Genomic DNA, 11737 nt, shown 5'->3' with positions numbered 1-11737 from the left:
GTCAGCCTTATGAGTGGAAATCCACGTGAGAATGCAGCAGTTGGACCAGCAAGGGGCACAAGAGGCCAACAGCAGACAATGGGGGCACTCAGAGGAGTCTGGATGCTGTGTAGCAGTGGAGCACAACTGCTTCTGATTTAACCCTTCATTGGCTGCTTATGCATGACACTTAATGCAAGTAGCTAGCTTGTTATGCAACAGCATAGAAACCCGCTCCATCTTTTTTGTGAATGAACTACAATAACAATAACAAAACAAATCAAACTCGAATTGAGTAAGTGCACCTAAAGAACATCAAGAGACAGCCCAACCTCATCTATCCTTGTGACTCTTTCACCAATTAGCCTGGTCCCGCTGGTTGAATGGGACCGACTGCTTCAATGTCCCAGAGGGCCAGAGGGTCAGCGCTCAATCACAGCCTGGTTGGAGAGGTTGTTTGTTTGAACTACTCACTAGTTGACAGGGCGGGGATGGGGGTCAAAAGGGGTGGGGGCTGCTGTAAGGACCCCTGCCGGCTCTAAAGAGTAGCCTTTTGTCGCCGAGGCGGTGTCCGAGGTAGCAAAGCATTTCGCTGCCCCGCCGGTCCCCCCTTCACTCCTCCTGGCCTACAACAGCTGATGACAAGGCCTCAGCTGCTAATTATCTGGCTGATGGAGAGTAGCTGAAGTGGGCCTGTCAGAGCGAGGGGTGGCCCTTGTGTCTGCAATGGGCTAAATGTAAGGGGGGGGGGGGGGGGGGGGCAGAGCAGTCAGAAGTACTTCAGTTATAAAAAAAAAAAAAAAAACATATCTTCCAGTTAAAATTTTAAATGTCCAGTTTAATCACCAAAAACTACAAATGACTTTTGATTGTCACACAAATGATATGTGCATACATCGTGCAGCAAACTAAGCTCTGCAGTAAAAGAAAAAGAAATCTGCACGTGTCTAACAAAATTAAATGTCTCCTTCGTTTTGTGAGTTGAGTCCATCCTAAAGCAACAACTGGCCAATGGGAGGAGTACTTGTTGAATTCCATATGAAATAGTCCTCCGATTGAAGTTCCCGAGCTATAAGCAAGAAGAGGGAATTTATATTTCAACAAGTGTGCTTAGAAGCAAGAAATTTCAAAAAACGTGCATAAACTTACAAGTTATTATTTTAGGTTTAGCGGAGGAATACACCTGTACTGAGTGTTGGTCCACATAGCATCCAGAGAGTGTTGTGTCAGGCACTTTGAAGTACATCTGGGATGACAATAATACAGGAATAAATGAAAATTCTGTCCAGTAGTGTTTGTGTGTGTGAACCTACTTTGACGTAGGCTGTAAGGTCGAAACAAATGGGATCAGTAGGTCCTGCCGTCGGCCCTGAAAAGGCGATCCTGCCCTCCAATGTGACTTCACGAGATTTAGGAAACTTTTGTCCTGAATATTCGTGAGTGGAAAATAAATCATTAGCTTCTTTACAAATACTCTCACGATACCTCAAACCCACCAAGAATCCATGCCATCAAGTTCTTCTCCTTGGAAACGTCCACATGTCCAGAGCTCACTTTAACATCAACAGTACCCATCAGAGGCCTGCACAAAAAAGATTTAATGCAGACGTCATCATCATTGACTATTTTAACTAGTCTTTTTGAATATACTGAATGTATAGGACCTGTATTTAATATATGATAAGCAAAATGAAATTGTGTGAGACTAAAAAGCACGGATCGTTTTCTTTACCTGTTAAAAAAAGGTAGGTGTGCTTCACAGAATTCAAAACTATTCTTCACACTTTCATGAAGTTTCAGAGTCACTGACACAAGCAGATGGTTTTCCTCCTCCTTTAGTTGATATGAGCCAAGGATGGGTGGTACGGGTACCTATCGGAGGTATTAAGAATCAGCAGTGGGTGGGATGCGAAAGTATAATAAACTTACAGCAGTTGTCTATTAATTGTAACCTGTGATGTGTAGCCACACAGTCGGAAGGGCTCCAGAGGTGGAGAGAATGGAAATTTGTAGGGTCCGGAGAAGGATGAGCCGTCATACTTGTCGACGCTGCATGCAGTCAAGATACTGGGATCCAGTGAGGTGACGCAATGATGCACCACGATGTCCTGCAGCGGTGACCCATTGGGCGGCAGAGTGAGGGTCACTGTCACGTCTGGGAGAACCCCCTCCACTTCACACTGTTGAAAAGAGGATGAAATCAAATGAAGGCCATTGATGCAGAAATTATTGCTTTATACTTACTTTGCACATCAGAGTGCCGTACACGTCCCACGTGTCCTGTTTACTTGGGTCACCGAACTGCATGGAGCGCACAGTTTCTGTCAGGGCTGTATTCACTACAGCACGTCCCCGGTGAAAGCCCGTCTTCCAGGCTGGCTGCTTCTGGTTCCCAGCCGGAAGGGGCACAGAAGATGTGGCAGTAGCCCCGACAGAGGGCACATCTAGAGGCGTACCAAAAGGGCAAACCTGCAGAAGTACGGAGGGAAGGGTTGCCAGGCGAGAGGCCATAACCTCATTATCGAGTTTATCCCCTGAGCCCAGGAGAAAATTCTGTAATCCGAGCAGAAATGTGATGGCCTGTGAGACACACAGCAGGTTGATTAGAGGTGGACGGGGCTCTAGGGGGACGTCCACTAGACCTAGGCAAGCTAGAATGAGAGGTCCATGAGTGACAGCCACCACTGGCCAGAGGGTTTCCTGGCCAGGACCAACGCGGAGCTCATGAACAGGCGTCTTCGGACAGCGGCGGCAATCATCTCGAAGGAGGACAAATGGCTTGTGCGGGTCTGACAGGCCCAGTTCGGTGAGCAGGAGTCTGAGCACTGAGGTGTCTTCCGGAACCTCGACATACAAGGTGCCTCCAAGACTCTTAGCACGGTACTCCACTGTAGCCCACCTCCTGCGAGTGAACATGTGCGGCGTTACAAGTTGTAATTTCGAAGGTGATGCATGAACACATTGGCCAGAAATGTTGTGCATTTTCAGAGCTTCTATATCTGTCACAAGAAAATGATACTTCACTGGAAGATCTGTCTAATATCAGTGATTTCACACAAATCGTTTGACCTTAGAAATGTTATGCACAAGACTTACAACGACTCGTTTATATCCATAAAAAAAAAAAAAAAAAAATCAATAATACAACATAGGTACCTTGAAAAGCGAACTGAAGCATTTTCACCTTCATTGTGTGTAATAATCCACAAAGCACGAAAACTCATTTATCCAGTTGATCCGCGTCACGGCATATAGAGGAAAAATGCAATTTATAAGTGACAAAATTCACATTTTCCTACAACAAATTGACACATTTCCGACAACACTGACAAGACAGCACACAACTTCCTGCTTTTGTTTCACGTGACATACAGCACCCATCAGCTGACATACACGCATGCGCAGTAGCAAGCCGCCTCCACCCTTGTGTGTCTCATACAGGAAACAGGACTCGCTAACCAGCTAGCTGTCAACAAAGGATAAAATTGGAGAAAATTAGAAAATCCATGTCGAGGTCGGCGTCATTGCCGATCTTCCGCTCCTCCAAACACATTTTATTTCTTCACATCGCCAGCTGATCTTTACAGATGGCGACGACTGCTCAGCTTTTCGAGGTAGATGATTGTTGCTGTCCGGAGTTTTTTTTAGCGATCACTTGCTAGCTGGCTAACCATCCCGAACGCTCGCGCTTCTTCTTCATCTGCTGCGTTTAATATGATCGATCTGATTGTCGTAATGTTACTGAGGCGCTTTGCATATCCCGCGAGGCGTTTCGCAATTACGTCACTTAAAGTAGCTTCACCGGATCGGTTATCCCGATATATCCCCCCCACTCCGTAGTTCTTGCGAGATGATCGACACTCTTGTTTTGATTTCTGCTCTTCAGGAGCCCTTCGATGCAGATGAGTACATTGAGAGATTGGCCTGGAGGACTCCCGGGGGAGGCTCAAAAGGAGGAGCTGAAGCATTCGACCCAAAACGGTACTGAAAGCGTCATTTGATTGAAAACATGTTTTTTGCTCGATCTACTTGCAGACAAATCTTAAATGCATTTTTTCATGCTTAGCATAATTTCTACACCGTTATGAGCATTCTCTCATGACTGCAAGCATGTGTCACAAAATTCAGCCATCGCGTTTTATTTTCTTGAATATCAGTCATATTTCATATCTTGTGTTACACTGTTATATTGTATTATACTCGATGATAAATTTAGTGACTACTTTTTTAAAGCAAGGTATTTATGCTTTGAATAAAATGTGTTTGCACCGAGTTAATTTTTTTGTCTAGTTTCTCTACACTAGTTGTGTTTTTTGCCAATGAAGGTTTGGTAAAGTGTTGTTTATGCTTGTGATAGAAGTTATTTTTCATTAGGAAAAATGCCACAGCACTTTAGCTGAATGTGTTTATCCTTCTTGCCTTATCTACTTCCTGCACAAAACTGTTGCCGCCACCTCTTCGGAAGCTCTTAGTGAGGAGTCAGAGACAACGTATCTTCGGAGGCTACCACATTTGAGTCACCAACCAGGAAATATGTGTCTGCTGGGAAAGGCTGGGAGATGTCTTTAAGCTGCAGCCGTTGCTTAGGGAATTAGTCAAAAGATTATAAACTCATCATTTCGGGATGTTTCGTGCTCTGTGAAATATGCTGCTGACTTAGAACATTTGCTCTGTAGCTCTGATGGCGGTTAGAAAATGCAGCTGACGAAGCTGCTTGAACTTCTTAAGGCAGGGGACACAAGAATTAAGCATGTGACACTATTCTCTGCCTAATAACCACTGTATGACTGTGAGGTCAGTGGGACGAGTTTGGGACTTGATTACTTTTCCAGGCAAAGCGTAGATAATACCAGATGAATTCTGCAACTTAACATTTCCTCCATGGCAGGTTGTTGGAGGAGTTTGAGAACCACATTGAGGAGCTGAAACAACTGGATGAGAAGATACAGCGGCGGGTGGAGAAGTTGGAGCATCAGTGTCATCGTGAAGCTAAGGAATTTGCCCACAAAGTCCAGGACTTGCAGAGAAGCAACCAGGTGTGGTTTTTTTTTCCCACTTGGACCTCCTTGTTCTTGGAATCATCACATCACATGCCTCGCACTCCGCTTTCTACTCAGGTGGCCTTCCAGCACTTTCAGGAGCTCGATGAACACATCAGTTATGTGGCAACTAAAGTGTGTCACCTGGGCGATCAGCTTGAAGGTGTCAACACTCCTCGACAACGTGCCGTAGAAGCTCAGCGTCTAATGACCTACTTCAACGAGTTCTTGGATGGGGATCTGCGTAGCGATGTTTTCCATAACCCAGAGAAGGTGGGTATGATATAACCCCCACCCCCCTTAGTCTATATGTGAGACCACTGATGAGGAATTCTGCTGTTTTTTAGCTGGAGGTGAGACTCTAGAGAATTAAGAAGTAACTATCCTATAATAACTTGTCAAGTTTATCCCTCCCACAGATAATTAGAATTAATAAACTGTCATTCTTTGACAGTTTGCTGATTGACTAGCATGGGTGGTATACGTTACATTGGTTGGTTTTACATTAGCTTCTACAACGTGGATGTGAATCTGTGAGGGGGGGCGGGGGTCAATCCCAGAGTCAGGAGTCCAATTTCCAGAAAGGGATGTAGAAATATCTGTCCAGATTCCTTTTCCCATGCATACCTCCAGATGAGGTGAGGGGGGGGGGGAGAAAAGTTGCAAGTGAATAGCTGGAGGGGAATGGCTTTGCTAATCCTCCTGAAAGGGAGGGATGGCCCGCAAGCGTGGAGACAAGTGCTGCTAAACCCTGACTGCAGGGAGACGGCTACATTACTTACATGGGATTTAGCTAATCTTAGCTGGGGGACAGATACTTAGAAAACCTTCGCTGAGCAGAAAGGCTGGATCCTCCTCACGGGAGCAGAGTAATGATGTTAGCTGAGGCAGGCATCTGCGTGAACAGAGGAGTTGCAGACGGCGGGCCTTTCGCGGGTCCAGGGCTTTTTACAGTCAGCGTGTATGTCAGGAGGAGAGGGAGGAAGAGGGCCCCCCCCCCCCCCCGTTTTTGCAGACAGATATCCCTGGCCGGACAGATTATTGAAAGCGATTTAGGATTACAGGCCATTGAGAAAAGCCACGGCAATAAAGAGCTGGATATGCCGCTAAATCAGGACCGCTGGTGTGGAAGCCCAGGTGAGCGCCGCCCGTTTGTTATCAGCCGGCTGTTCAACACGATGAGGCGGAGGAGGTCTGCTTTAAGATGATGATCCCCCTAGTGGAGACACTGCCGGCGGCCTTCCTTCTTTATTTCACAAATGTCCACCTCTCATGGTCATGATGGGCTCTTTCTCGCTCTCTCTCTTGCTCATTTCTCCCACGCACTGACTTTCTTTCTCCTCTTCAGATTAAAGAGGCTGCTGATATCATTCAGAAGCTGCATCTCATTGCCCAGGAGCTGCCATTCGACAGGTGAGTCAGGCGTCCTGGAGGCAGCTTTAGACAAGGGCATTGGCAAACAAGGGGAAGGTGCTGTATTAAGCATGTAAACTGTTCATCAAAGTCTAAGCCGATTTGTACATATGTAAGCGTTTTAAATGTTAATAGGTTTTTAGAAACAAAGCTCTGACTCACAGGATACTTCAAGGTGTAGGTGTAAATGTACTTGTGTGCCTAATCAAATGTCCAGTGGTGTGTTTCTGTAAATGTTTGAACGTTTAAATAATGTAAAAAAAAAAAATTGTTTTATTGCTAATAAAACAATAATAATTTGTTAATTGTTAAACCAATTGTTGGTTGCATACCGCACGAATCATCCTCTCTGTTCAATTTTGTTTTCTGAACAGATTTGCAGATGTCAAAGCCAAAATTGCAAGTAAGTTTACTCCCATGATTCTACATTTACAAAACTCTCCACTGAAATGGTATTATCTGAGGGATCTTTTGAATTGTTTCCAGGTAAATACCATGACCTGGAGCGACAGCTAATCCAGGAGTTCACCGCTGCCCAGCGCAGGGGAGAGATTGGACGAATGCGGGAGGTGGCAGCGGTTCTCCTACATTTCAAGGTGACCTTAAAAAGACAAAATTCTCGTAAACATTGGCTGTCAATTCATTGCATGGCTTAAGTGAGGTTTCGTAACCTTTATTAAAAAAATGTAACCTTTCTGTTTTTTTCTGCAGGGCTATGCACACTGTGTAGATGTCTACATCAAACAGTGTCAGGATGTAAGTGTGGTTTCTTTTGTTTGCAATATTTATTACCTACCGCAGATAAATACCTGGATTAAGTTCTTGTCTTGGTCCTAGGGTGCTTATATAAGGAATGATGTGTTTGAAGACACAGCAGTCCTATGCCAAAGGGTCAACAAACAGGTGGGCGAGGTCTTCAGCAGCCCAGAGACGGTCATGGCCAAACTGATTCAGAACATCTTTGAAAACAAATTACAGGTACTCGTCTGGTCAGATCATTAAAGCGACCGTTCCCTAATTGGCCTTTCGTTTGTGGCATTCTGACCGGCTTTTGTGTCTGCAGGCCCACGTCAGGGAAAAACTGGATGACACGCGACACTCGGACGTGGAACAGTACCTCAAGAACCTCTATGACCTTTACACAAGGTAAGCCATTCCTCTTTTTATTTTCAGTCTTCATCCTAATCATTTGTCTCCAAACCCTCCAGAACCACATTATTGGCCAACAAGCTGAGCGAATTCAACCTGGGCTCTGACAAGCACACTTTCCTGTCCAAGCTCATCAAGAGCATTTTCTCCTCCTACCTGGAAAGCTACATTGACATGGAGAAAGACTACCTCCGCACTCGCGGCGCCACCATTCTCCAGCGCTACTACGACTCCAAGAACCACCAGAAACGTTCCATCGGCACCGGCAGGTCTGTTTACATTTGGAAACTTATTCACAATTACATACTGAAGTGAAATGATGTGCCTGTGCAGTATCCAAGAACTGAAGGAGAGGATCAGACAGCGCACTAATCTACCACTGGGCCCGAGTATTGACACCCACGGGGAGACATTTCTCTCTCCGGAATTGGTGGTCAACCTGCTGCAGGGAACACGGCATGCCTTTGAGAGATGTCACAGGGTGAGAGCCCATAAGTCTGAATTGAGACTAGTGTTTTCTGCATTTCATTTGAATCCCTGTCGTGCTTAACGCGAAATTTATGCTGCGGCTTTTTGTTCATGACGACGCAGCTTTCGGATCCTGCCGACCTGCCCAAGAATGCCTTCGTAATCTTCCTGCTGCTGGTCGAGCATTTGTGCGTGGATCACATCGACTATGCTTTGGAGATCGGCCTCTCGGGTAGAGTCCCCTCTTAGATCGATGATGGGCTCAGTTTAACCTTGGCCTCCACTCAAGTGCATTTATGATGCTAATTTAAAATACAATATAAATAAACTGAGTAGAACCTGAACTGGGCAGATCGTCAAGTGCATCATCTGATTATATTCTCGCTCTCTCGCTTCCGTACAGCAATTCCCTCCTCAGATGCCAAGAATGCCAACTTGTACTTTCTGGATGTGGTCCAACAGGCAAACTCAATATTTCACTTGTTTGACAAGCAGTTCAACGACCAGCTTATGCCTCTGATAAGGTTTGTTCAAGTTTATACAGTTTGCACACTTAGTGGTCACAAAGGTGCTGTATCCAAAATTCTACTCTTAAGAGGATTCCTCGCTAGCTATAGGAGGACAGCAAAGTGCTTTTTAATTTGCACCAGACAAGTTTGAAGGACAATATTTTTACTCACTGGCCACCTGACTATTTTAATGACCTCTAAATGTTCAAATCTATGTTTTCAGTTCATCTCCAAAGTTGGCTGAATGTTTACACAAGAAGAAAGAAGTGATCGAACAAATGGAAGTGAAACTGGACACGGGAATAGACAGGTCTCACAACCCTCCTTTGTCTTTGGATTTTAAAAGCGCCTTGTCCCTGATGGATGCTATTCTAATTTACGCTGCAGAACGCTAAACTGCATGGTGGGCCAAATGAAGCACATCTTAGCAACAGAACAGAAGAAGACTGATTTCAAGCCAGAGGACGAGAACAACGTCATGATCCAGTACACTACGGTAAGTGTGGCACAAAGGGATGAGAACCAGCAAATTACTTTTTGCTCATAAATAACTTTCCAACCTTTCTATGGTGCAGGCCTGTGCCAAGGTCTGTGCCTACGTCAGCCGGCAGGTGGAACACGTGCGGAAGTCTATGGACGGCAAGAATGTGGACACGGTGCTGACGGAGTTGGGTGTTCGCTTCCACCGCCTCATTCACGAGCACCTGCAGCAGTACAGCTACAGCTCCATGGGAGGCATGCTGGCCATCTGCGACGTGGCTGAATATCGACGCTGCGCCAAGGACTTCAGGGTGAGAGCGGGCCCAGAGGTCCACGGCAAAACATGGCCTTTTGTACAAGCACTCAGCCTGTGTGTTCTCCTGAAATATAATTTACGCATCAGGGAACTTCTCTGTTAGGATTATAGTGACACCTCCAAAATCAAGTTAGTCCTTGATATAATATGAAGTCACTCATCAAGATGACCATCTTCTGTTTTTGTTTTAATAAAAATTCGATGAAATCCTGATTTGTGCGCAGGTGCCTCTGGTGCTCCAGCTCTTCGACACTCTGCACGCCCTTTGTAACCTCTTGGTGGTCGCCCCTGACAACCTGAAGCAGGTGTGTTCAGGCGAGCAGCTCACCAATCTGGACCGTAACCTCCTGCACGCTTTCGTCCAGCTACGAGTGGACTACCGTCCAGCCCGACTGGGTCGCCACTTTAGCTAATGTCTGGGCCGACCGACGCTTGACAAACGCGCTCCGTCCAGTACCGCAGTCTGCCGCCATGCTTCAATGAGTTGATGCACTTTGAATAGAGACACCTTTGCTTTAGATGAGGTGTAGCAGTCCGCCTTGAGACACTCACGTGGGAATGGCATCAAAAGACATGGTGGCTACTGTTCCTTGAATGTGGGGAAAATGTGCATTTTACCTCTTGCTTAAAATGTGTATCATTTGTTTTTAAATACTAATCCATCACCCATTTACATGTTTCCTTTCAATGGACATTGATTTATCCGCTCATGTACAAAGACATTATTTTTGACTGTGCCAACTATGTAAATTCTCTGGCTGCTCTTGAGCACCCAGAATAAATCCTCAAGCTGCTGTAAAGGGAGACAAAAAAAAAAAATGTGTTGAGTCAGCTTGAGAAGCATGAGATAGAGCTCTGTCTGGATAAGAGAGACACATGACCACCTCACTGACCATTGACCTCTGAGCACAAAGCAAATGTCAAGAGGCCACTGCTGTGAAGTGAGATCCAAACTCGAAGCAGGTCTGAGAACCTCTTCAGAGGTTTGGGTGGTCCTTTGTTGGCTCAGATGACTGCTGCGATGGGTCACTGAGTTTGTGTCACTGTAATTGCACAGATCAACACTTGCTCAGACATCCCCAGTGAGAAGTGCACTGTTTCTGGGTCAAGGGAGATTGAAATATTGACCTTTTCTGATTTAAAGAAACCCACCAGGGAGGACCTCTTCACACAGGGCTTTAATGGCCATTGCTGTCTTTTTGCACTACAAGAAGGAGCTAGATGATGCCTGCTGCCTGGAAATGTCTTCTCCACAAAGCTGCTCCCTATGTACTGCTGTTTACCTTAACCACAGACTCATTAAACAAAAAAAAGATGCATTTCATCATTGTCCTTATCCTCAAGGAGACCAGCCGCAAGTTGGCCTGGGCGCTTTATTATATGTGTGAATGTCACTTTCAAAGTGAGATGAAACCACTCTCCATTTCTATAGAAGTCATCAAGTATTCATGGGAATTCTTGCCACCAGAGTAAAGTTCTTTCTTCGACATGGGGAAGGGAGCGGCGCCAGAGGGGATTAGATATCTCTGGCTTGATGAATTGTGTGCAGTAGTCATGGATGGGGGGGGTGAGATAGAGACGCCCGAGAGCTCGGTTCCAGCTCCGGCTGGTTGGCGTTGTATAGCAGGTACACACTGAGCAGAGCGTGTTCAAACAACATCATTAATTAGGCTAATATTAATATTATCAATGCCACATAAATTCAATTCTCTCTACCCTAATCACAACCAGATAGCTTGTAAAAATTATTTTGTTAGGCTCTGATGCAAACAACGGGTCTTTTCCAAACATTTGAAACTATTTGTTTTTGGGGGACGATTAGTGTGGATGGGGATGGGAACGAGATGCCAGGTCGGTGATGATAACCGGCGGGGAGACCAAGCAAGGCAGAGGCGCGGCTTGTCCCCGAGGATGCCCAGCACGGGCTTGTGGAAAAGAGGGAGGGTTGTGTTTTTTGGGGAGGAGTTTGTTTGAGCAGGTGGAGGGGATTAGTAATAGTGTCAACACTGGAGAGCTGGATAAGACTGTCCTCTCTGACTTGTCAGTTGAAGCAGCTCTTGCATTCAATTTTACATACAGAAAAGACACCAGGACTTATTAACAAGGCCGAGGGACAGAAGTAGAAAATGCAAAGCAGTACCACAGTCTCAAGTTTGGACATAATTTCTCATTCAATAGCACAATAAAAGAGGGTTGTTGATTTGGTTTTACATAATAATATAAACAGATTCTTTTGTTCAGAGAATAAAAATCTTAGATGTTACCTGCTTACGGTTTCGACTCAAGTCTTCTTCAGAGGCGTCATCCGATATGCTGCTGATGTGTCATTCAGCCATTGGCTGGCTCGGGAGACCTATCAATAAAATAATATAAAAAAATTGTCT

General features: G+C 45.4%; 2 protein-coding genes across 2 annotated transcripts; one reads left to right on the top strand and one right to left on the bottom strand.

Moving 5' to 3' along the window:
- Positions 1-796: 796 nt before the first annotated feature.
- Positions 797-3372, bottom strand: ap5m1 (adaptor related protein complex 5 subunit mu 1). The gene is made up of 8 exons (XM_037240982.1): positions 3136-3372; positions 2224-2881; positions 1932-2159; positions 1712-1851; positions 1476-1561; positions 1293-1405; positions 1129-1225; positions 797-1048 (listed from the first exon to the last, which is right to left on the bottom strand). The coding sequence occupies exons 1-8, from the start codon at positions 3201-3203 to the stop codon at positions 972-974; spliced, it is 1467 nt and encodes a 488-aa protein (XP_037096877.1). The 5' UTR covers positions 3204-3372; the 3' UTR covers positions 797-971.
- A 23-nt stretch (positions 3373-3395) lies between these two features.
- Positions 3396-10677, top strand: exoc5 (exocyst complex component 5). Its single transcript, XM_037240981.1, has 18 exons — positions 3396-3593; positions 3866-3960; positions 4868-5015; positions 5097-5291; positions 6367-6431; positions 6806-6834; positions 6918-7027; positions 7143-7187; positions 7269-7409; positions 7495-7577; positions 7640-7849; positions 7914-8061; positions 8172-8280; positions 8452-8572; positions 8781-8867; positions 8945-9053; positions 9133-9348; positions 9578-10677. Exons 1-18 carry the CDS (start codon positions 3567-3569, stop codon positions 9764-9766), a joined length of 2127 nt encoding a protein of 708 aa, XP_037096876.1. The 5' UTR covers positions 3396-3566; the 3' UTR covers positions 9767-10677.
- The last annotated feature ends 1060 nt before the right edge of the window (positions 10678-11737 follow it).

The sequence above is a fragment of the Syngnathus acus genome, chromosome 22 (assembly GCF_901709675.1).
Source record: "Syngnathus acus chromosome 22, fSynAcu1.2, whole genome shotgun sequence".
Lineage (NCBI taxonomy): Eukaryota > Metazoa > Chordata > Actinopteri > Syngnathiformes > Syngnathidae > Syngnathus > Syngnathus acus.
Note: the sequence above shows the minus strand (reverse complement) of the source record. Positions and strands in the feature narration are given on the sequence as shown.